Source organism: Zalophus californianus, chromosome 2, assembly GCF_009762305.2.
Source record: "Zalophus californianus isolate mZalCal1 chromosome 2, mZalCal1.pri.v2, whole genome shotgun sequence".
NCBI classification, from domain to species: Eukaryota; Metazoa; Chordata; class Mammalia; order Carnivora; family Otariidae; genus Zalophus; species Zalophus californianus.
The window spans coordinates 182,672,186-182,698,630 of record NC_045596.1 but is presented as its reverse complement, the minus strand read 5'-3'; the positions used below and the strand labels follow the sequence as shown (position 1 = coordinate 182,698,630).

The 26,445-nt window shown below is 35.7% G+C and overlaps 1 protein-coding gene across 1 annotated transcript in view; it reads right to left on the bottom strand.

The window, feature by feature from the left end:
* Positions 1–533: 533 nt before the first annotated feature.
* Positions 534–26,445, bottom strand: part of PCM1 (pericentriolar material 1) — a 79,568-nt gene continuing 53,656 nt past the window's right edge. The window contains 19 exon segments of the mRNA XM_035726395.1: positions 534–880; positions 2,038–2,155; positions 2,245–2,337; positions 3,987–4,243; positions 4,776–4,851; positions 7,459–7,521; positions 7,524–7,621; positions 7,921–7,962; positions 7,965–8,055; positions 8,309–8,371; positions 10,003–10,027; positions 10,029–10,110; positions 10,113–10,197; positions 12,835–12,969; positions 15,229–15,362; positions 15,613–15,771; positions 17,106–17,226; positions 21,514–21,645; positions 21,997–22,169. Coding sequence (XP_035582288.1) covers positions 855–880; positions 2,038–2,155; positions 2,245–2,337; positions 3,987–4,243; positions 4,776–4,851; positions 7,459–7,521; positions 7,524–7,621; positions 7,921–7,962; positions 7,965–8,055; positions 8,309–8,371; positions 10,003–10,027; positions 10,029–10,110; positions 10,113–10,197; positions 12,835–12,969; positions 15,229–15,362; positions 15,613–15,771; positions 17,106–17,226; positions 21,514–21,645; positions 21,997–22,169 — 1,973 coding nt within the window. The 3' untranslated portion in view covers positions 534–854.

Genomic DNA, 26,445 nt, shown 5'->3' with positions numbered 1-26,445 from the left:
CACACAGAATCAACTGCTATCTCAAAACGCAAGTTTGTCTGAAGGCATACAGAGCCTTAATATTCTGGTACATAAAATTTAGTTCTATAATCCCTACTTGAAACAGTTTGGTTTTTCATGTAAAATTAATCACAGTGTTACTTGTTTGTGCAGGATTATACAACACTTTTTTTTTTTTTTAAAGAACATGGCAACATAGATAGCAACTGAATTCTGGAAAATACTTATCTGATAATTATGTAAGTTCTAAGTGTTCTAAACTTACCCAATTTGAAGAGAATATTTATATTCTATAATAACTTCACCAATATCCAGGATACCTTTATAACTTGCCCTATTCTTGCACAGGAATAAGACATGCAGGTATCTAGACCCAACAGCAGTAACACTGATATTATTTGGAAGCCTGGCCTGATGGCTGGTCTTTATATTAAATTCTGTATTTCTCTAACTCTTGCTCTTCTCTAAATCTCCTAATCACATTGAACAGTGACTTACTGCATAGAATTCAACATAATTTCCAAAAAAGTTACTTTACAGGTAAGTCCAAACTTTATTTAAAACTACATCTTAAATTTAACGATACCAAACATCACAAGGGGAGGGAAAAAAAATGACAAAAAAAAAAGGAAAGAAAGAAGAAAAACAACCCCACAGTGTATCAAGGCTTCAATCTGTCCAGAATTCAGTTTCTGATGTTTTAAACTGCCATGGGCAGAAATCAGCACACCTATCAAGAATGCAGTGTCAAACTAATTTACATTTTTATACAGATCAAAACAGATGTTTATTTAGTGCCATATCATATATGCATTGACTATGTAAAGCGAGTTACATGAGCCTCTGAAGACATCTCATACGCTTTGGGCTCCCACTGTTTCTGAAAAACAGAATAATTAATGCACTATAAATTACTGAATTAAGATATTACTCACTAGAATTTATTATTGTTCTCTTACATTAAAACTTTTAGCATAAAGTTATAAAGGAAATACTAATTTAGTGTAAAAACAGGTGAGGGTTTCTGTTTGAAGATGGCAGACTGAACAGATACTTCCTGTCTCTTAAAATTCCACCAGAAAAAAAAAAAAACTATGAAACTAAATCCCGACCAAGAAGAGTGGCTGAGGGAGAGCAGGCCCGGAGACAACAAATCCCTGCAATGCTCAAAGCAGATGGAGGTGCAAGGAAGGGGGGCGGGGCTCAGCCTGGACCCACTGGGAGGGGCGCAGGTGAGGTCAGCTGAAGGTTTGATACTTAGTCTGCCCTTCTCTTCACCCATTTCCAGGAAAAACAAAAATTGATGAATTGATAAAGAATAACAAAAAGAAAATCTTTGATTTTGATGCAAGACACATTCTCCTCTGAGTGGCCCAGGGGTTGTGCTATTAGATCCATAAAGAAGGAAATGTGGGATTATCACCTGACTCTGCAATGAGTCATGTTTACACAGAATGGTCTTCAGAAAAAGTAGTTTTAACTATTACAATTACAAAAATGTGTGTTTGCTTTTATAACTTTAATGTGAGAGGATGAGTAAAACTGAATAGAGAAAGCAGAAGGAAAAGGGAGTAGCAGCTGAGTAATGACGAAAGCTGATGGAACTAGAAAACATATATATTAAAAATAACAAAGGTAACACAGAAAAACCAAAAATAATAGTGAAAGGAGAGAGAGGTCCAAATGCTCACTTTTCATAGGGAAGACAAGAGATGTCTGAATTTTTTAAATTAAGAAAAATTTTAAGAATATCATTTGGAGATACAGAGGGTCTCATCCAAAGGAACTAAAAACCAACAGTTAAAAGAAATGGGCTCCCACCGGTTTATCATGAATTCTTTTGTACCTTTCCTTCTTAAAATTGTGCTTCTGTTACCTTGCTTTTAAAACTCTCTAGACTTTTTACAGAATTATGCTTCCCTTCCAATATTTGGATTAAATCTTCCAAGTACTAGTAGTGGATTTAAAAAATAAACTGATGGTATCAAGGTTCCATTAATTTTTCAATATGTTATGGTTGAAAGTGGTAACCCTTACCAGGTTCCTTTAGTGTCTGAGAATTCCCAGCTAATTCTTCAACTTGCATTTCACATAGTATTTCACCAGATAAATGGTTTTTCTGTTCTTCTTCTACCATTTTCTTTCTTAGATCTGCCTTTGAAATAAAAAAAAAACTGAAAATCAGTTTTCATCCCAGTAGTATTTGTCATATAAAGACAAGTTTAATTAAAGAGAGCAAAATACCTCTGAATATATTGTCAGTTTAAGTGGTAAATCTTCAACTTTCACAAAGTCTTCTTCATCAGATTTTTGACTTATGTTACCAGATTCCGCTTCCTGTAAGATAAATTATATTTAATGGGGAAGGCAATCCACTCTATCTCTGGATCTAAGCCATCTAAAGTCATACATGCCAAGGATAAAATGGATAAAATGGATTCTTAGATACAAGTATACATCAGTAATTCTGTCCTATTTGGTTTTTTTCTGTGTTCAGCTCTATGAATAAAGCAAAGTGGGAGCACATAGGAAGGGCCATGTACTTGTAGCTGTGGGCCACACTGTTGAGCGTTTCTGTCCCCATTTGAAAAAACAAAGAGCCAGCTTATACAGGTTAAAGGAAGAAACAGTAGTTACACTGAGGGCTAAAAGCATCACAACAACAATTCTGGTTTCTTGATAATGTTTACAGAACGCATCAAGAGTGTATCCAGCAGAATTTACATACAGGCTTTCAGTATCAACTCCGTGGAAGCTGAAAAAGATGAGGTATGACTCTAATAGCTCATTTTTGTGATCATTTCAGTGTCTCTCTAAAACTTGAATTCTTTTATTCTCCTAGTTCTCCTTTCTGATTTTTAATAGTATCATTTTACCAATTACCCAAGTGGAAACCTTAGATTTTTCCTCTTCTTTCAACATTTCTCACCCACCTCTCTCTCATTAAGCTTGTACTTGGTTCCTATGGTAAGGGAGCCTCCTAATGTAGCATCCCTGACAACAGTCATCAATCATCAGATTCGTCTTCAAAAAACCATGACCCTGGCCATTTGACTTTCTTGCGCAAAGAACTTCAGTAGTGTCCCCTGCCTAAATTTCAAATTCAAGTCCCTCTATAATCAAACTTTAAGTTAATTTCACTTGACTGCCTCCTAGAGCAACTCTATGCACTCATTAAATTACAGTAAGAATAAGTCTAACAGGTAACTTTCAGAGTTGTAAATGCTAATTTCACTGTTGGTGAAGCCATCAAAACGGTTAAATTACTCTTTCTAGTAATGGTTTTGAAATATTATAGGCTTCCTTTCTGAGAAATTAGGAACTCATAATTGTAACTCTATCTTTAGGAAGAAAACTAATGTTAATTGAAAAAACAAAAACACTCTATTTAGATCTAAAAGTACATTGTTATAAATTCCTCAATTTTTGCCCACAAGAGAAAGTATACAAAACACAGTCCAAGATCCATATTATAACCTACATGCTATAAAATTAAAGTGAAACAAAAAAGTCCAGAGTAAAACTCAGCTTACCGACCTACATCCTAAATACAGATTTGCTACCATATATTTCCGTCATTTGCGGTAAGGAGTCTACTGCTGTCAAACTGTAAACTTTTAGGTTTATCAAAGATTTATGAAATGTTCTAAAATTGTTGAGATGTCAAGCTTGGGCACTGTAAGAGATTAATGATTCACACATCATCTGTTCGGGTCTGAACTTGAACTCTCTCAAGGTTGCCACCTAAAACTCAAAATCTGGGTCATAAACTTATAAAAAAGTAGAACAGCTTTTAGGTTTTGATATATGATCATCTTAATTCATTATCACCCTTCTGTTCAAGTGTAAACTAAGTAAGAAATTTTTTTTGGCAGTTTCTAAACACAAACACAAACAAACCTAAACACAGTCTGTGTTTACAGACTGAAAATGTTAACCTGAAAAGGAAGAAATCCGCATAGAAATGAAATGTAGATGATACATACATAGTCATTCACTAACACCGGAGATTCAGTATCAGGACTTCCAGCCAGAGAGCTCTCAGGAGTTTCCTGAGCAGATTTAACTTCTTTGACTGTAGGCACCAAGGTTTCAATTTCAGTTAAAGGTAAAGGCAGAGGGTTAGGCTGTTTAGATGAATCAATGGTAGTGAGAGAGTCCTTCTGGACAGCGCTATTTAAAGGTTGCTCGTTTTCCAAAATATTGAGGTAACAGGGTTTCACAGGAGTGCTATCTTGGTCACCTGTCATCAAAAGAAAGTCAACTTTAGTGAAATGCAACAGTTGTTAAATTTCACTATTATACCAAATAGACAGTATGTATGAATGAGTAATCAAGACCTTTAAGACTCAAAAGACAACTACAAATTTTCCTTATCAATGATTCCTAAAACTAGTTGATCAGATTCATCTGGGGATGTTTTAAAAATCAATTTCCTGAAATCCACTCAATTTCTAATGAAGTATGATATTAATGAGTAATACCCAGGAATGGGTATTTGAAAAAAATCCTCCATGTTTGTTATCTAAAGATGTTTTCTTTGAAGATTTTTTCTGTGTGTTTAATTATTTGTCAACTTTTCTTGAGCAGCTGTTTGCAGAAACCAAGCCCTCGTGTTTTCTATAAAGGATTTAGGGGAAGAAGAAAAGACATACATCAGGCCCAAAATACCTTCAAACTTACATTAGCTAAGAATTTAGATTTTTTTTTCTTTAGCTTTTAAGCACTATGGGCACTTTAAATAATCCTAAAATTGAACACTTTAGATTTCTTGCCTTTACTAGTAGTGAGTTCTTGTTCTGATGAGACATTTTTGCTTTCTCCTGATTTTTCAAAGTCATGTTGTAGTACCTAGAAGGAAAAAGTGATGTCTTAATAGCAGGGCCTAAAATATATGGCCATTATATAGGAGATGGTTAGGAGTGTATGGTGTCTGTCCAACCTGAGACCTTCATACAAGGGAATTTAAAAATATCTTTTGAAAGTGTTTCAAGGAGGCTGTAGTTGAAACTTTAAGATGGCTAAGTACAATGTTTCATTTTCTTCTTAACCTCAAAATAATAGAGAACTAGAGTATTATGGATTCCACTATGTTTTTAAATTTTCTTTTTTTCAAATCAGACTTTTTTAAAGATTTTTTTAATTTATTTTTTAACAAAGAGAGAGACAGCGAGAGAGGGAACACAAGCAGGGGGAGTAGGAGAGGGAGAAGCAGGCTTCCCGCTGAGCAGGGAGCCCGATGTGGGACTCGATCCCAGGACCCTGGGATCATGACCTGAGCTGAAGGCAGACACTTATCGACTGAGCCACCCAGGCGCCCAGATCAGACTCTATCTTGAAAGAAAATAAAAGATACCCTTTTATATGTAGATGTTAAGTGAATGGAAGAAGAACTGACCAGGAGGGGAGAAAGATAAAGCCAAGTGCCTTCAGCAGGAGGAGAGAACAAAAATCAGATTCCCCTCATGCTTGGAAGAGGAATACAGTGGTGGATGAAAAGAGGGTGGTGCTGGTGGTTCTCTGAAGCTGTTAAAAGAAAATGCAAACATCGAGGTTCCCTCCCCCAACTTTAACAGAAAATGGGAGATTTTGGATAAACCGACCTAGTGAGCCTCAGACCCGGGAGCTGCCAGGGGTAAGGGTGGGGTCCAGAAAGCACAGAGGAGGACAGGATAAAATGTCATGCTGAAAACAGAAGGGTTCAGCACAAGTCTTAGTGATGGACCCTCAGCACCGCTCCCACATCTAGCTCCTGAACACAGGCAGCCAAGGAGGTATGACTACCTCAGCCTGGGCAAGAGGAGAATGGAAGACCCTTCTCTGGAGAAACAAACCGCCCCAGAGAAAAGGCCAATCAGTATTAACATTTAGGATTTTCTGTCAAAAAGCTATCTACCCAAGCACCCTAACAGTGAAACCCAGAACAACCCCAACCAGCTTTCTGGTGTATCATTTTTTAGTATAAACACTGAAGGTGCCACAGACATTTGAAGAAAGCCTCCAGGTGTGTAAGAGAAGATAGCGCTTCTTTGAACTAACAGCATGCTATAAAAAAGTAATCAGAAAATAAAAGTATTTAGAAATTAAAAATATGACATTCATGTAAGTTATTAATCAAAGAAATCTCCCAGAAAGTAAAACAAAAAGAGCAAGGGGATGATAAAAGGAAGAGAGAAGAAAATCAGAAAATCAACCCATGAGGGCTAATAATGTCTGATAATATTAATTCCAAGAGGAATGAAAGGATAAAATGGTGGGGAAGCAATACAAAAAAAAAAAATTTACCAAAATAAAGGACATGGTTATTGACTGCTTACAGACCCACTGAGTACTGAGTATAGTGAATGAAAAAAGACACACAACAATGTCTATCACTGTAAAACTTCAGAACTCCAGGGGGGAGAGCTCTAGTTGGGCAAAAAAAGAACACAAAGAATCAGAACGAAAAAGGCATCAGCCTTCTCAGCAGAGGCACTGAAATGATGTTTCAACCTGGAAGAATTTAAGATTTTCTTAGACCTATAAAGTCTCAAAATATTTATCTTTCATGCACTCTTTCTCAGAGAGGTACTAGAAATGTGCTCTACCAAAATGAGGCAAAAGGAGGACAAGACTGGATTCCAGAAACAGATAGAATAAAGAAGGACAAAGGGGATTCTCAGGCTGCTAGCTAGTGAGCAGGTCTAATGAAGAGCAAAGCCAGGATGGAGCAGGAAGGACAAACTGACAAACTGGTACATGCAGAAAAGTCCCCTGAGTTTATACAGCTATTGCTGGGCAGAACAGACTTGGGTATGTGGTCAAAGAAAATCAGGCAAATAAAAAATGGAGACAATTATTAATTTCAAGTGAAAAAAAATGTCTGAGACTAAGCAATAAACAGTATTTGCTTAGTTCAACAGCCCGTAATATTTATGTAGTTTGTTTAGATCTATGGTCAAATGTAGGTTTAAAGCAAAAGATACAACTGAATGAGGAGGATAGGATTAATATAATTAAATGAGGAGTTTAATTAAGTGACCTAAAAGTCTTCATCTACTATAACAGGAAGTCAACAGAGAATGTCATATTATTCAGAAATACAGTTACATAACCGAAGAAATCATACAAAGTGCTACCTATGGGACAAGATAAGGTGGAGGTAGGAAAGGGAATGATTTTTGTTATATCCTGTTTCCATGTATGACTAGGAAATACATAAAGATTCATGAAAAATCCAGATCTTCTAGGTAAGTTGACCCCCCACCCCCCCAAAAAAGATTAAAGTGCTTTATATATAAGCATTGCTAAATATAAAAATAAACTAGTGTTTGACTGAGATTTTAGTAAGGATATTAAAAAGACTTGTTTATTCATGAAAACGAGAATAGGGAAGCCGTAAATTCTGACATCCTTAAGGAGGATCTGCCTTCAGGAGTTAGAAGACGGGGGAAGGTGTGTTAGTGCGGACCGGAATACCTGATAATCATGTTCAGTCTCTTCTATAGCTTCGGTGTTAGCCTGAAGTGAAGTCTGGACGGTCCACAGGTCCCCTCTTCAAATTCTTCAATTTCTTCATCATCATTCTCATCTTCTCCACTTCCATAATTAGTCAAAGCCTGAGTTTCAGCTTTGGACAAGTCTAAGTTGATTAATACACAGTTTTTAGTAAATTTTCAGCACTAAATCTTAAGAGCAGCCACCATGTACTGCATTCCTGCACTGCCCAAGTCCTTTACATACAGTATCTGAAAGCTTCCCAAACAGCAGGCAGCAGAACACTGCGGTGCAGAAAGGACAGGGCATCTGGTCAGGGCCACACCAGATCGCTCAGAGTTGGTGGACACCTAACTCTACCTTCATTACAATCCACCCAAATGTTGGAATAAGTGACCTATAAAGAGCCAACGTATAAACCCGGTACGGAGCCTTTACACTTACTAATAGACACCGGACATTCTTCACTTTCTTCATCTTCCTCTGGTCAGAAACATCCGATCTCACATTTTTGGGACCGTCATCGACATACATCCCAGATGTCTGAGTCTGCTTAACTGTTTCAGTTTCATCCTTGTCCTAGCCACAAATACATGTAATGAATTCCTTAAAATACATTTTAAAAGGTATATATAGTAAGCCCATCACAAAAACAGTCATGATCTAATAAAAAATACAAAACGTTATTTTTAAGAAAAAATAAAATTTTGGCAGAAGAAAGGCCATTTGATGATAAAGCTTTCTCTCAAACATTAAGGTAAAAGCTATTAAAGTTATTTAATCTTTTGTCTCAAAAGCATTGTTTTTAGGCACAAATTAATTAGCCACTTACTTTGTCTTCATCATCAATTTCTCCAACAGGTGAGTCATGATCTCCTTCAAGAATCCTTTTGGCCTATAAGCAAAATTAAACAGAATTTAGGGGTGACCTTTCAGCATTATACTTAGATATTCAGTAACTTTAACAAATGCTGCAGTTTTTGACCACAGTCCCAAGAGTTGAATGTTTTTAGAAATGTAAATTCAGCTCTTTTACTGAAATCTTTTAAATGAGCCAAACAAAAATCAACACTGCTTACCACACATCTCCTGAATAATGAGCATCTCAAATTCATTAATTCCAGAACAAAAACCTTGACTCCCTCCCCAAACCCCAGCCTCCTTCAGTCTTCCCAATCTCAGTAAACGGCCCCTTAATGCACCCCATGTACAAGTCAGACACCAGGAAGCAGCCTGGGCTTACCTGTATAATCCACATCTAACCATAAGAATGCCTCATTGATGCTATCGCCAACATGGATCTGCAGGTGCGCACTCGGAGCAAGTCACATTATCTCCTACCTGCACTAGGGCCAAGTCTTCAGACTCGTCTCTGCTTCTGTCTCTTCTCTCCACAGTTCTTATACAACATGGTATCTAGACCAAACTTTTTACTGCACATGAGATTATGTCCCTCCTCTATTTCAAAATTTCCCATGGCTGTCCATCATGCTTAGAATAAAATCAAATAGAAGGTCCTTACCGCTGTTGCTAAGGCCCCATAGTTTGGCCTTACCTACCCAGGTGACCTCATCTCCTACACTCTCACCTCTGGTGAGGTGTTCCTGCTACCCTGGCCTTCTATACATTCTCCAAACTGCTCAATCCTGTCTCCGAGTCTTTGAACTTATAGTTCTCCCTGCCTGGAATGTTCTTCCTTTTCATCTTCATTATAAACTCCTTTCTTGCCTTAGTTCATACTTCACCCACTCAAACAGCCTCATGAGACTGCCTATCTTAAAGTAGTCTTTCCAATCATTTATTATGGTTTTATCCTGTTTTATTTTCTTCAAGCTCTTGGCAATGACTGAAATGATCTGAAACCTATCTATGTCTAGAGTGAAAATATTAAGAAAAGTGTGAAATGGATGGCTTGACTTTCTACTTTAGATTTCAGGGAGAAAGGTTACCTCTTTGTTTTGGGTCTTGACGTGCCTTCCTTCTCATGATTAGACAATCAAAAGGAGGGAAAGGTCTAAGGGAGAAACCTGCTGGTATGCCTCAAGTTGAGGGGAAGAATCCCATCCCAAGTTCATATGTGATCAAACTAATTTAACAAGGTATAAGAAGCTACTGAGATGTGCAACCAAAGTCTTAACTTGTAAACAAGCATGTGTGTTGGTTGGGGTGATAAATACACCTGGTAGATCTGAGCTCTGTCAGGGCTGAAACAGCTACTGCAGACAGCTGGTCAGGACAGAGCCCCAGTCGTCCTCTCTTCTCTGGAGCGTGAGTGACAACAATGTAAGACAGCTGATAATTCCTGTCACCAATTCCTATCTGCATTCCTGATCTTTTAGCCACTGCTGTCACATCTGAGATTCGAGATGTGGCTAGCATATGTACTGATTTAGGTAATCTGATTAACTGCTATTACTTAGAAAATATGTTAGCTGAGGTCAAGTATGGTTTTAGCTAATAATGATCAAGCAATTGATTTTAATGCTAATTATAACTACTCCTAAATTCAAAATGAATGTCATTTACCTCTTTGGCATAAGACTGATCACTCCAGCGCTTCTATTTTCCTTTTGCACCTCTGTTTAACAGTTATACTATTGTTATCCAAATCTTGCATGAGCTTAAAGAAAGCAATTCATTAAACAACACTTCAGATATCTCTACGAGAAGATCTTCTCCACAGTCTTTCAGTTTTCTGCCAGCAAATTTTGCCAGTGAATCCTATTCAAAGATAAACCATGTAATTTTAAGCATTATAGTAAACTTCAACTGTAGGTAGAGCAATACAGAGGATTAACAAGTTTAAATTACAATACTCACCTAGGGAAAAACAATTTTATTACTTTTTAGTATGCAAAAAGCTAAAACTAATGGCTAAGATTACTACACAAAGAGTAATATTTGTTTTTAAAGGTTTTATTTATTTATTTGAGGGAGAAAGATTGAGAGTGAGAGGGCATAAGCAGGTAGAGGGAGAAGCAGGACTCCCCACTGAGCAGGGAGCCCGATGCGGACCTTGAACCCAGGACCCTAGGATCATGACATGAGCCAAAGGCAAATGCTTAACCGACTGAGCTACCCTGGCATCCCATTCTTTTTTTTAATGATTTTGTGAGAGAGAGAGAGAGAGAGAGAATGCATGAGCAGGGGGGAGGGGCAGAAGGAGAGGGAAAGATCTCAAGCAGGCTCCCCACTGAGCACAGAGCCCTACATGAGGCTTGATCTCAGGACCATGACCTGAACGGAACCAAGAGGTGGGACGTTTAACTGACTGAGCCACCCAGGTGCCCAAGACCGTAATATTCTTTAGTGATATTAACGTAAGTAGGAATCATGCCAGTCTCCTCTGAAGAGTATACAAAAGGAAAAGAACAGGGCAGGTGATCATCCACAGATTTAGTCCCTAATAGAACTGGTGGGCCACAAATGAGTAAACCAGGGGATACATATTTACCACAGTGAGAAGCTGAGGTGCCAGGAGGAAAATACTAGTCCTCCTTTTCTCAGTGTTAACTCAGAGTACTTTTCAAGTTCCCCCATTTTATATAAGCCAGGAAGTCATTCTAATTTAACTTTTTCTTCAGAATCAATTTAAAGCAAACGTTAGTCCTATTCAAGTTGAAATACTGCATCATCAAGTAAGTCAGTCAGCTATATTCTAAGACATTTTTTATAAAACTGCATTTCTTTTTCTTCCTAAAATAATATGGACTATGCAATTCTGATAACCAGCAAACATGTATGTTGTCTCCTCCCTCCAAAAACCACCTCATCTAGCATAATTGTGCAAGAAGTACAAATGTGGCTGCCTCATAAAAAAAAAAAAATTCACTGAATAGGTTTCTTAGAGAAAAAAGTAGAAGATAGTATTTTAAAGCTCTACCTCATGAAAAATTTTCAGTAGTCTGGGGCAAGATTTACTGTAAACTAATCTTTATTCTTCTCTAAGTCCCTTTGCGGAAAAAAAATCAGGGAATGGGATGTAAGAAAAGCAGCCAAATTTTCTCAGAAAAAAATCTTATTTTCAAACTAATACTTTGGCATCTGTCTCAATTATGTAACAGTAGCCAAAACTGAGGGAGGATTGCACAGGTCTTGATAAACAAAAACATTTAATTATAAAGGATTTCTCTTTGAGCCTGATTCTAGAATGGAGTTCTTTCTTTCTGTAGGAATAAACTACTTAAATTTATAAAAACATATTTGTCTAAAAATTATCCTAAACATCTTTAAACTGCAGAACAAGAGAGATGTCTTATAGTCCTTATAGATTATGTGTTAGTTACAATTAGATTAAATAGAGCCAGCATGACTTAAAACCTATTATTGAATTTTACTTTACCTTAATAAAAACAAAATGGAAAATTATAGTGATGGAAATTTGCGTCAAGCCTCGGGTTTTAAAAGCTATTAATAGACAAAATGACAATACTTTCTCTAAAACCAATTTAAACACAGGAATAGGAAGTAAGGAACAGTTTTATGGGAAATTTTTGTAATGAAGATGAAAAGAAAAACATATTTCCTAGTTTGGAGTAAAATACACATCACTGAACTATCTTAATGGGGAAAACATATCAGTGTACTGAAACTGTAAAGATGTTTATTATATGAAGTAAGGTATCCTTACTTAACAAAGGGATCCACACCTCAGCACTATTAACATGCCACAGGATGTTAGTACCAGCCACTTCTGCCTGTGTGACAAATGTCTGTGGGCATTGCAAAATTGCCCCCAGTTGAGAATCATGACCTTTAACATTATTTAAAGTTACTATTACAGCCTAAGAAGTCTCTACAATCAAACAGATGGTTTCTGGTTTTCTAAAATTTCCCACACTGGAAAAAAAATTATTTTAGAAAATATCACAGAATACTTCCTAACAACAACCTTGAAATGTTCTTACTGGGTAGGAGAAAAATCAAGACAAAAATTTTATTATAGTTTGGCTAGGCCTTAGAGATGATCGAGTCAAAGGAAGACATAGGCCCTAATACAATTTTTTTTTTAAAGATTTTATTTACTTGGGAGAGAGAGCAGGGGGAGAGTGAAAGGGAGAAGCAGGCTCCTCACTGAGCAGGGAGCCCGATGCTGGGCTCGATCCTAGGACCCTGAGATCATGACCTGAGCTGAAGGCAGACGCTTAACGACTGAGCCACCCAGGCGCCCCATAATACAATATTTTTTTGAACCAGATAAAGGAATAACCTAAAAAGGTACTGAAATGTCATCCCCAATGGATACCAGAATGGACATTTATTTGAATAAATTGCATATTGCCAGGAAATGGCAAAAAAAAAAAAAAAATCCCAACTAGAGGGTGTATGTTGGTAAGTCATACAAGTATAAACTCTTACCTGTAATATACTTCCCAATTGTTTATGAAAGAACTTTACAAATTCTTTGCTCTCATCATTTTGCTGGGTGAGAGTCAAAACCATACGTCTTACTGAAGTTAGAAGTTGAGAAGAGCATACTTCATCCATGTGCTCCTGAGAAAAACCCTAGTTGGTTAGGATGTAAACTTACCTATCGTTTAAAAAAATATTAGTTCACATAAGACTTTTTTCTTGCATAGATACTTCTCAACTTTCAGACACACGTTTAGAAATATCTGTTCATAACAGCCAAACTCCTGCTCTACACATGTTAAGGGGTTTGTACCTTTTGACCCACCACAGCAGGTAACAGCCGGTAAAAAGAAACGAGCTGATTCAATACTTTTCATTACTTCCTTCCTGCAATCTTAAGGAGAACTACTCATGCCCTAGTCACCATAGTGCCTGTCTCCCCCATTTGCAGTTCAGTTCATTTCAACCACTCCTCACAACTCACCTCGTGCATCTTCAACCTCCGCTTTCTCAGCCCCATTCAGCATTATGGACATTCTGTGCAGTGCGGGAGGGTTCAGCAGCACACTCTGGCCTCCACCCACTAGATGCCAAAAGCACCCCCACTCTCCAAGTCCTGAGAGCTAAAACTGTATGTAGACCCTACAAAATGCTTTTAGGGTCAAAATTACCCCCAACTGAAAACACTGTCCTAACGTCCGAACAAGCCTTTTGGGCATCTCCTCTTCTTCATCTTCCTTTAGAAGCACGTGCAAACTACCTAATAATCCAAATCATGGTTCACTTTTGGAGGTGAGTCCATAAAAACAACCCACATCAAGTACTCAAGGTTCTCATCCCTCTTCTGCCACTAAACTCATCTGGGCAGGTCTTCTAACCTTTACTCAGGTAAGTTCATGTTCTGATTTTGTTTTTCTCTATAGAAATCTATAAAGTGAGGTGACTAACTAAACTAGATGATTTCTAAGGTTCCTTAAATTGAAAGAATTAAGTTGTTTTTTAAAAAAATCATTTGACAGAGCAGGCAGTTAAAAAATAAAAACAGAGAAAAAAAGTCAAATACATGAACAATCAATCACTCCATGCTATGCACTGTCCAACAGATGGTAATTTTTAATTCCAGGGGCCATTTCTTATTTATCACCTAGCAGTGGCCGGCTCACCGGGAGACACTCATTACTTGCTGAATATACTGATATCTTAAAAGCAGCACACACTAGGTTCTGCAAGGAGTTATGGTAGCATATAGAAACAACAGTTATCTCTGAAGAAAGGATATTTCTGCCAAGCAGAAAAGAGTGAAGGAATTTATATTTTCAATAATGACAACTTGTACAAAGGGCTGATACATGAAAACGCAATGGCAGGAACAGGAAATGTTGAGTAACTTGAAGTGAGTGAGTGAGCGAGTGAGTGAGGGGACCAGATGGAGAGTGGGGAGAGACAGAGCTGGGAAGTATACCAGGTCCACCAGTGAAATCTCTTGAAGGCTAGGGAGTCTGCTTAGTAAACATTCATTTTCATGCCTACCATGACAAGCTGTCTAGGCAAAACAAGAGGATCTGAATTAAGGTTATGCTATTGGAGAGAGGAAGGAAAAGTGACTGCTCCTTAAGGGGAAAATCAATTTTTGACTCACTGGTGATAGAGGGTATGAGATTCAAGAAGTCTAGCTTAGGTGAAGGATATAATGCTGACATTAACAAAGAAGTTCTATGATCCTACCAAGAAAGTCAAGATTTGATGTGAAATGAGACATAAACAAAATAGTTAAAATCAGATCATTAGTTCTACTCATTTTGTTGGCCTCAAAAACTTCTTGAAACACTAAATTTAGTTAAGTGAATATTTATGAGGGGGTATCAATTAAATCAGACACAAAATGGTAAAAGCAATAAAATTTCCTAACTGTACGATGACTGCATTCCCTAAGCATAAACCTAAATCATTTAGATTTTTTAAACCTTAGAAAGTAACTGTACATATTAAATAAATATTGCTAGCCGTATATATTTTACCAAAAAAGACATGCTTAAAAGTTATTTATTGGATCAGTCATAAAACAAAAATGTAAAACAAAAAAGGCAACACTTAACTATGCCTAAGATGAAAGCAAGTAACCGCTTATGTAGTTTAAGTCAACTCACTTGAAGGAATGGTTTCAAACTCTCAAATATATCTACCCATCTATCTACATGAACAAATGCACATTCTTATAACTTACAGGAAGTGAGTACATATTTTACAAATAACGGGAGATAAATTTACAGAATAACTGATGAAACTGATGTTTTTAGCTTTCTTGTTTACCTGTTATTTTCTGAATTTACTACAGCGAAGTCTTTTGTAAGAATTAAAGACCAAAACACAGTATTTATTTAAAAAAAAATTACTGCTTACCTTCAAAAAAGGAATGACTTCTTTCATAATGGCTTTAATTTGCCGGTCCAGCTGCTGAGTATCAATTCTAGGACATGGGACAGTAGAAACTTCGCTTACGGGTTGTTGTGAACCATGATTTTCAATAGGAGTTTCTATTTTTAAAAAGAAAATGATTTGTTAGCAAAATAAAGCCTGTGACATTATACATACACATTTATTCAGAATTCTAAATATTAAAATCTGATGATTTTACGCTAATACAAAGGAGCATTTATGTAGTTTTAGCACCCTTAATGACTAAAAGAAAGTGGCACTTAAATTATTATATATCAGGTGGGGCTATATATTTTCTTTACACATGGAACTGTAGTTTCTGTACTTTCAGTCAGCGGAAGAACACACCTTCTGAGTTAGTAACCGTACTCGTGGCGGCAGCACCAACCCCATCCTCAAGAATCCTGCAGGTGCATCTTCTATTTGTGCTACTTTCAGCCTCAGTCTTCATACGCTCGTATTCCCTCATTCTGGCTAATGCCTGATCTAAGTGAATCACAGTGTTACCTACATATGAAACAGAAACATTGAGAAAATATAAAAGCAAACTTTATCATGTATTCCTCACAAAAAAAAAAAAGTCTAACTGTAGGTAAGGAAAAGTAGCTTTAACAAGTTCCAGACACTATACTAGTTTGGTGACTTGGCATACATTACTCTCTTAGACTCTGAGGTCCATATCGATTTCACTAGTCATCATATCGCTTCACGTAAAAATAAATCCCAAGATGTCACCCAAATTCTGAGGAAAAGGATCCAACTGAATATAAGCAAGTAAGGTTAGGAAAAGACCTAAGAAAGAAATTTCCCCGTTTTCCTTTGTCCACTTCAGACAAAGCTAGTGAAGGATTTTGAGGAAAAAAATCAGTAAATGAAACAAAACAGATAGGACTCAAAGCCATTTGTAACTCAGAGAGGGGGAATAAACTCAAGGGGAAAGGGAGATTTTTCTCCAAAATGACAGGCATTTTACTCAGAAGGGAGCTAGGCTTAGAGTCCATGACAGTCAGGATAAGACAAAAGGAAGATTTACTGCTTTGGTAAAAGGTGTGTATCTAGTAACAGGGCAAGGCTTGGACCTTTTTCTTGTAGGAGGCCTTTGGAATTATCTAAATCTTGTTCTCATCATATGAACAAACACTAGAATAATAGGGCTTAGATCCTTTTATCAACTAAGTGCCCTGGAGGTCTGAATGCTTGAATCTCAGTTATCTCTTGATAGGCTACAGCCAGGAAAATGAATCGGGTACCTATACATTTTTCTTTTCCCTACTCTCCTTTCCAAGTCTGGGACTCTGGGTTTTCTTCTTCCCTTTGAGTTATACAACCCTCCAAGCTTCTGTTTTACTAATGATGAAAAAAAAAAGCATAATGCATCATGCACATTCAGTTACCTGGGTTTCTCACTAAAGATTATCTATGCTAAGAAATTTCAGTTATTGCAAATTATGAAGTGAATACTGTTACTGAAAATGTGATTGGATGAGGCCCTGATATCTCTGAATTTTTCCCATTAAGTAACCTGAAAATCTTAAAGGATGACCTTTCCCTTACAGGAAGGAAATCAACATTTCTTCAGCTCCTATTATAAATGCTAGAAAATTCTATATATTTTTCAAAGAACACAGAGCAAGATAGGTAGGACTCCCATTTCCTTAGAACATGTAATCAGAATGATGAGATGATTTGCCAAAGGCTAAAGAGTTAACAGGAGATTCCTGACTTTACACTGAGAGACTTTGAAGTCCAAAGTCTTTCCACATCTTGCCTTTTTTGGATTTTTGTTTCTTAATCAATGTAATTCAAAGTCATGTTCTAAGATTATAAAAAATTCTCCTTACCTAGATCATCTGTTGCAAAAGGCTCAAAATTTGAAGACACAGACATGACACTAGCATTATCAGCATCATTTTGCTCAGTTATTTTATGTGTTTCTCTCTCAAAGTTCTTCTCAAAAGTTTCCTAAGTTATAGTTTAAAAAAACAAATAAAAATCACTAATATTTCTTTTAAAAATTTTATGATGAATATTAAAAATTTAACATAGAAACTAAGTATTTGCATAAAACTACATACTTAAAATTGGGATATAACCAAAGTTATTAAAGGTTGAACAGTCACAGAGAACATTAAAATATTAAATAATCTTGCAGAACATATGTCATTAAGTAGATAAAAATACACAGAGCCAGCTACTAATTAAATTTTAACTTGGAAAAGTAAACATTTTAAATTATTTCTACACCCTCAGGGAAATCTTCCCATCTCCAAAGCCCAACAATTACTAGGACCTTACTATATCTGGTTTTATCAGAAGAAAAACATGACAGCATCATTCGTATTTTTTTAATGAACTTTATTGAAATAGAATTTACATACAACAGTGCACCCATTAAGTGTACAGAGTTTGATGTTCTAAAAAAATATATATATATACACCCATGTAACCACTTTCCCTAAAGATAAAGACCACTTCCAACAGCCCAGAAAGTTCCTTTGTATCCCTTACTGTAGTCAGTCTCCACTACACCCCGCTTGTAAGATTTCTATCACCACAAATCAGCTTTTCTGGCTCTAGAACTTGATATATAAATGGAACAATTCAGAATATACTCTTCAGTGTCTGGTTTCTTTTCTTTTGCTCAATAGGCTTCTGACATTAATCCATGTTGTCATGTGTCTCAGAAGTTCATTATTTCTGAATGGCTGAATAGTATTCCATTGTAAGGATATACCATATTTTGTTTATCCATTTATCTGCTGATGTTCTGGTTTGAGGCTATCATGACTAAAGATGCTATGAACATTAGAATACAAGTGTTTTTGTGGACATATGTTTTCATTTCTCTTGGATGAATACCTAGAAGAAAAATCCCTTGGTCACATGCCAAGTTTAGGTTTAACTTCTTTTAAGAAATGGCCAAACTGCTTTCCAAAGTGTTTGTACAATTTTATAATCCCATAAGCAGTGTGAAAGTTCTAATTGCTCTACATTCACACCAACATTTCTTACTGTCAATCTTTTTAATTTCAGCCTTTCTAGTGCATGTGAGGAAATTTCTCATGCGGTTTTAATTTGCACATTGGCCACCATTTATAGATCTTCTTTCATGTAGTGCCTGTTCAATCTCTTGCCCCTATCTTACAGAGTTGTTGGTCTTATAAGCAAATTGTCAAAGTTCTTTATGTAGTCTGGATTTGTCATTTATATAGTCATTATCAGATATGTGTACTAAGATTATGTTCTCGTAATGGTGTCTTTTGAAAAGCAGAAGGATTTTATTTTTAATCAAGTCTAATTTATCATTTTTTTCTTTTATAGTTAAAGCTTTGTGTACCCTAAGAAATTTTTGCTTATGTTAAATCAAGAAGATTTTCTTTTAGAAGTTTTGTAGTTTTAGCCTTTTCAGGACTTTAATTTCAAAATAATTTTTGTGTATAGTGTGATTAAGGGGAATCTCACATTCTAAAACTCATTTCACAATTGTGTTCTTTCTCCTAGCTACTAATCTTTTAAATTTTTCTCTTCAATTATGAAATGAAAGCTCTGTCTCTGATTAAAGGAAATTCAGGCATTACAGAACACATTTTAGGAAATGGAACCATTCTGTTACTCCTTCGATTAAAACTGGAAGGTAGATGTGCCTTTGCCATTTTATGGCACATGGAATAGAAGATACAAAGTGCTTCTTCCTCTTCTTAAATTTCAATTCTTCATCCCCCCTTTGACTTATAATTCCCGGATGCCTACTTTTACTTCTCTCTTTCCTGGCCATGAAAGCTCTTACACACTCTGAAATGTGCCTATGCAAGCTCCATAAATGGAGCTCAAATGACCTTGGCCTGGGGCGCCTGGGTGGCTCAGGCAGTTAAGTGCCTGCCTTCAACTCAGGTCATGATCCCAGAGCCCTGGGATCCAGCCCTGCATCGGGCTCCCTGCTCAGTAGGGAGTCTGCTTCTCCTCCTCCCTCTCCCTCTGTGATCTCTCTTGCTCTCTCTCTCAAATAAATAAATAAAATCTTAAAAAAAAAAAAAAAGACCTTGGCCTAGAAACACGGAGAATGAGAGTCTGTATCTGTCCAATATGGAAACCACTAGCCTGTGGTTATTTATATTAAAACTTAAAATTTAGTTCCTCAGTCCCATTAGCCACATTACAAGTGCTTGATAGCCCCATGTGGCTAATGGCTACCGTTATTAGACAATGCACATATAAAACATTTCCATCACTCTAGGAAGTTCTACTGGACAGCACTGCTCTAGATGTGTGGGTGGGAACACTGGATGTTGTGCTGCTGATGATTAAATAGCGTTAATAAAGGGAGGATGTTAACATTAATGACGAATTTAAGTTTTGGATGAAAGATTAAAGAACTGATTTAGTTATTTAAAAATAATATTAAGTAGAGTTATTTGTGCCAAGTCTATGTGGTTACAGATTGAGTCTCTGTGTTCCCCACCCTGCCCCCACCAAATTCATGTCTGAAGCCTTAACTCCCAGTGTATTAGGAGGTGGGGCCTCTGGGAGGTAATCAAGGTTTTAGATGAGGTAATGAGGGTGGAGCCCCCTTGGTGGCATTAGTGCCCTTTTAAAAAAAGAGACATCAGAGCCATGTGAGGACACAGAGAGAAGGTGACCATCCGCAAGCCAGGAAGAGGGCCTTAACCGAGTACCAAATCTGCTGGAACCATGACCTTGGACTTCCCTGCCTCCAGAACTGTGAGAAATAAATGGCTGTTGTTTAAGCCATCCAGTCTACAGTATTTTGTTGTACCAACCCCAACTAAGACACCTCCTTATTAAGCAGGTCAGTATCTTTAAATTTTATTTAAGTCTGCAGCAGTTATAAGGAAAAACCTTTAAAATCCTGTCAGGTTAACTTTATCATATATTGTAGCTCAATTTCCAATTTTCAATTTGCTATTGATGGTAAAGGCCAATGTGCTCAAATATTTTAAATTAACAAAGTAATACCATCTACATGAAATCTGGATAAACAGGGAGGCAATGGAGTTACGAGAGGCAGAGAAACCATTCAGGCTCTCAGCAAGTTATTTCAGGGCCTAATAAACTTTAATGTAACCGCATATCACCTATTTATCTATACAGCTGGACCACTCTCTTCATTTTCCACAAAAATTGTATGCAATTTTAATTAATTATAGAAACAATTAATTTACATTTGACACTGTAAAGTGAATTAAAACCATTATCATTTTTACTTTGTGTTCGGTAGAAGAGTTGGAGCCTAAGGTTTTAAGCAGAAAAGATGACTTGGGGAAGCACTGTTTTAAACATGAGCATAAGTTAAAGAACAAGAATTCAGGAAAAGTCCTCAACAGTTATAAGGAAATTACTGTATGTGAAAACAAAAACAAAAACAAAAACAAGGAATCTTTGGAGGAAAAACTATCTTTTTAAAAAAACTTATAATGCTAATATATCAGCAATGGCCAGAAACACAGTAATACTGCTTCCAACTCTCTACACAGAGCAGATATTTGCTTATCAATTACAGCACTCTTATCCATGAAAATCCACGTACTAGAGTTGGCATAGAAATGTATTTGCTATCCGAGAACCCCATCATATCTTTTATGATAGAATCAGGGTCTGAACCTTTAAGTAGTGAATTCCAAATACCTAGGCACATTACCTCCTAACCTAGCAGTCTGCCATCCAGTCATTCACTGCCTTACGCGCTACATGGGGGCTAGCCGGAGAACACAGATTACTGAGAATGCACCATTTTCCTCACCACTCTTTTCCATTCCCCAAGTTTCTTTATTCAAAATTTTCTTCATAAACTTGAATACATTAAAAATTACAATTTTTTTCCTGGACGACTTTCTTTTTGTCCAGGCTTCTCTTCTAACCCAAAGACCTGATTTATCTTGTATTTATTTATTTTAGGGCTCTGTGATCTGACTGCAGTCTGATTTACTGAATGTCTTGAATAAACACAACAAATTTTACTAAATGTCTGTTGTGAGTCAATTCCTATGATGGGCACCAGAAATATAAATACAGCTATTTCACACCTTATAATCTATCATTTATACATAATTTCTGGTATTTGCTGACATATTTTAATTGAGTTTTATACCTCACCTCAAAATAACGTGTTACACTTTTTAAGAAAGCTAAAAACCAAGTATCAGGTATATTCACAATGTATAACTACTTATTTAACTTCTGTTCCCTGCATAGTGAAATTCTATCTACGTTCATCAATCATGATCAGCTTACATCATCAGTGGTAGCAAGGCTTTCACTGGGGGTAAGTTCTGAGTTTGATGCTATCCAAGTACCAGAATTCACTGACTTTACATTTTCTCCTCCTTTTTCACGGTTCTCAGAAATATGTCTGGATACTATGTCCTAAATAAGGAAATAAGATAGTTACTTATGTAAAACATTTATTTTTACCACCAATTTAAACACACAAGCAGACACAAGAGCAAATGAATGCTCCTCACCTCATAGGTTAATTATGAAGAAGAAATAACATTAAAGATAAAACACTAAAAAACTGCTCAAAGAAAGACTTTATCTAAAGGTTACTGAAGCTACACAAGGAAGTTTTAAATAAAATGGCAAGAAAGCACATGAAAAACAGATCATAATACATATGGAACAGGATGTACTTCAGTCTAAGAAAGCAACCAGATACAATCATGAAGAAAATTGGTACCAGACAGGGTAGGAAAAAGAATGTTAGGTACCAGATACCTGCAATGCATATAAAGCCCTTTGTCTCAAGTAGTCCGTATTAAGTAGCTGAAGTTCATGGAAGAGTTCAATAAGAAAATGTGGACGAGATTCGTTTTGAGAAATTAATGTAGCTACTTCAGAATAAATAGTATCCCGCAAAGCTTCGAACATGGAAAAATCACTCCCAGTTTCTGGAAGATATAAAAGATCAGGAAGTTAACAATGATAAAATACATTCCTGACAATTTCTATTACCTTGAATCATTACTCAGGTTTAAATAACTTAAATATCAGAACAGACTTAATTCTATTTTAGGACTTTTAAAGTAGAAAAAGAATCTTAAAAATTACCAAGATAAAAATAATCTCAAGAAATATCAAGATATATACTATATACTAGAGAAATACTTAAATGTATGGATAATATTACCTAGCGTTACTCAGACCATACTTATTTCTCAAAAAAAAATTATCTGGAAAATTTTACACATTTCATAGGAATAATCAGTAGAAATCTTTCAGCACTTGAATGAAATAAACTGCAAATAATTTTTTTTTTTGCTAATATGAACTTTGTTACAGAAAAGGAAATTCATTTAATGTTTAGAATAAACTGAATGCTGGCAATAAAAGCTACTATTTTAAGGTCTATCTAGTCAGGTCTACTAATTCTCAAATCTCAGCTATCATGCTGTATTGATGGAAAATTGAACTTTTGAATATAACACAATACAGGTCAATTTTGCTACTGTCTTACTGCCACACTCAGTACAAGTTGGACCAGGCATGACCTGATGCACGTTTTCAGTTTCAGAGAATCTAGGCATCACTCAACAATTCTGCTATATATAATTGTTGGTAACAGAATTATCACTCTTAAAGGTATACAGTCATACCTTTATTTTTAAGAGGCCGAATTAGAAACTGTTTCCATTTTGAGTGCTCTATTTAAAAAAAAAAAATCTCTGGGGCACCTGGGTGGCTCAATCAGTTAAGCACCCAACTCCTGATTTAGGCTCAGGTCATGATCTCGGGATCATGAGATTGAGCTCCACATAAGGCTCCACACTCAGTGTGGAGTCTGTTTGAATTTCTCTCCCTCAGCCCCTACCCCCAACTCCCACCCCTGCTCTTGCACATGTGTGCACACTCTCACTCCCTAAAATAAGTAAAATCTTAAAAAAAAAAATCTCTGAGTAGTTCTTCTGGCTATCAAACTCTGTACCCTTTCTAGAGCAATAGTAGAACCATGGGTAAATATTCAGGTTCCACAAATATCTGTGACAAGTTTCTAAAAAAGAGAAATTAAAATATTGAATGTTTTAATATATTGTGATTTTTAAATAAATATACAAAGATCATAAAGATTTAATTCACCTTTTGTAAGAGGGGTAAGAATATGCAAAGGAAATGAGGCCTAATGAAAAAACTTCCTACTAACTTACATCTTATATCTTAACATCTTCAGACCGTAATTTCTACAAGTATAATAATAAATATGCAATTTCCCTATCTTGCCTCATTTATGACTATAAAATACTAAATTTCTCTTACCAGTTTAAAAATGTTCAAATGTGATATCATAAGCAGGAACCAAAACTATCTCTAGGAAATCTCTACTTAAAGGAAAAACCCAGATAAGAAGATATGATTTAATATGCAAACTTCCAATTTATACTATAGTTTGACCAGCTAAATTAGAAAATGTTTATTATTTCAAAGAACAAAGCATATTTAATGATATCTGTCATACCTCCATATGTGATAAAATTATCATTCCAAATTATGTATAATTCATTAAAGATGAAATTATTCCCGAATAATGAATGATGCTGAATACATGCTTTACTGCCCACCTCCCCCAGCCCTGCAATAGACAGGTGGAAAGTTTTTGCCAGTTTCTCCTCCTACTAAAATGCATTAGTATAGGCTACAAAAATCCTTGATCTCAGTCAGGTTTCTCTGAATCCATCTTATTTTTATCCTATTTTTCAGAGTTCTTTTCTTTAGGACGTGTCACAGATATAATTCAAGTTTTGTCTGTGCTAGATCCTTGTTTTTTCCTTTAGATTCTCCTAAAGATTCATAACAAGCTTTTATTTTTCACTTATGTATAGTGCAGGAGGCGTTAGAGAGTATTTATAACTCTAAATCACACAGAACCATGTTTAAAGAAAATACATAGTGTAAAGCCCAAAACAGTATTTTGGAATCTTTGTATTTTCCATGCATTTTTATTTATCATGGTCTTTGCATGTCACTGATTTTATTCAATGGTTTATTGGCTTATTTTTTTTTGTAGATGTTGACTAGTAATGAAAAATAAGCAAGTACAACAGAAGTTACACACAAAACACTGTAAATCAAAGCTAGGAAAAAATAACTATTTTTGTTTCAAAAAATATTAATGCTTTTATGCATTTAAGAATTACAAAATAAATAACTTCAAATAAAACAATCAATTATAAAAAGATTTTCTATTATCCTTATGAATGTGTTGGTTGTTACATACAGTAACTGAAAATGAAAACAAGAAAAGCAGCTAATTTTACCACCCAAGTAAAAACTACAAATGAAAGCCTTCAGAATTTTATATGAATTCTCTTTCACTTTTACAAACCAAATGACATATAAACACTAAGCTATATCTAAAAAAAAAAATAATTAATAATCAGAGCAATAAAACTAAGGATATTTAAGACTAATGGAAAAAAATTAACAAAAAGTGGACACCAAAACTAAGCAGATTGTTACCTGGCGCTTCATTGCATGCATTTCTGTTAGACTGCTGTAGTATTCTCCTAGCATGTGCTGTAGGAAAGGGCAGACATAAGGATGAACATAAAATGTATATGAATAGTAAAGACAGGGTCCATAATATGAGTAAGTGAATTTAAAAAAAAAAAAAAGCAAATTTCTTTAAAATCGTTTGCTTGAACTGAAATGTTATCACAGGTATGGTTTATAATTTGTTTAAAAAATAATCTTATTAGGGAAAATATCAAAAGATTTGCTATAAACTTATATATAAACTTAATGTGACTGATGATGACTATCATAATAAACTTCTGCCATTCACTCTTAGAAGCATACACATCAAGGTGAACCTCCCACAACTCCTAAGGGGGAGAGGACTGTAAAATTCAATACTAGCAGTCATATATGCTACTCTCTAGTAATCACGTAACAAAAACTACTAGTCCATGCTATAGAGAATTTTAGAGTAATGATTAAAACTAAAAATAAGTCTTTTTAGAAAGTGAATATGTAAATACCCATAGGGTATATTTACACAAGTCATTCAATCATTGTATTTTTCTAATAACAGTAATAAGGTCTGAAGTCCTATGACCAACTATCCATTATTTAGGTAACTTGATAATCCAATTAATTAATAAGCCTTTCAATTTAGTGCCCTTCCCCAACCTCCACCAACTGTTTACTCCTTGAAGATCTCACTATTTGATAAAGACAGTGAAAGGAGATAAAAATTATAAAATTTTGGTAAAATACTGGGGTTACATCAGGAAAATTGATAGTTTTGCCAAAAGGATCCTAGACTTAAGAGAAGGCCAGGATTAAAACTTCCACTGTCATTTCTTAGCAATATGACCTTAAGGAAGTCAGTTCAAAATACAAATGTGATGTTTCTTTTCTGATTACAAAAGCAGTAAATACTCGTTATGAAAGGTTTAGAAAATATACAAGAGTTTAAAGATGATAAAATCACTATTAGCATTTTGATGCATTTTCTTCTAGTCTTTATTCATTCTGATTTTTTGTTTAAACATAGTTGGAATCACAGTTCAGACAACACTAAATCCCAATATTTTTTTCATTTTTGTTTCCTTAGCATAGATAAGTACAATTACTGAGATAAAGCCATGACTTTTGAAGCTTTCCAGAAAAACTGTACCAATTTATGTAGCTAGCTCTTTATGATGCTGGAAAAAAAAACAGGGATACTCTCTGACCACATTTCCTCATCTGCAGAATGGAAATAAAACCATTTCACAGCATTATGAGGCTCAAATGAGACGAGTAATTTGTTTAATTTGTAAATAGTAAAGCATAATACAAATGGTAGCTGATACTCTCACTTTTCACCAACGATTTTATTGACACCTGAGAATTGAGGGTCTCTATTTACTGCCTGCCTCCCCATGTTTCTTTGAGATGTACTTGTTCTTTATAAATTAGCAAAGTACCAGTACTTAAAATAGTGGAAAACACAAACAACTCCATTCATTCATTCATTCAATTAACACTTAGTAAGTGCCTACCACATGCCCAGTACCATGGGAACATTTAAGGCAAAAATATGAAAAGGTATTTTCTGCTGCCAAGGGACTCAAAAAAGGTGACAAAGACACTTACACAAGTAAACACTATATAATGTGATAGGGGCAACAGAAGAGATTTACACAGGCTACAAGAGAAATGAAAAAGGAGAAAGGGGAAATTATC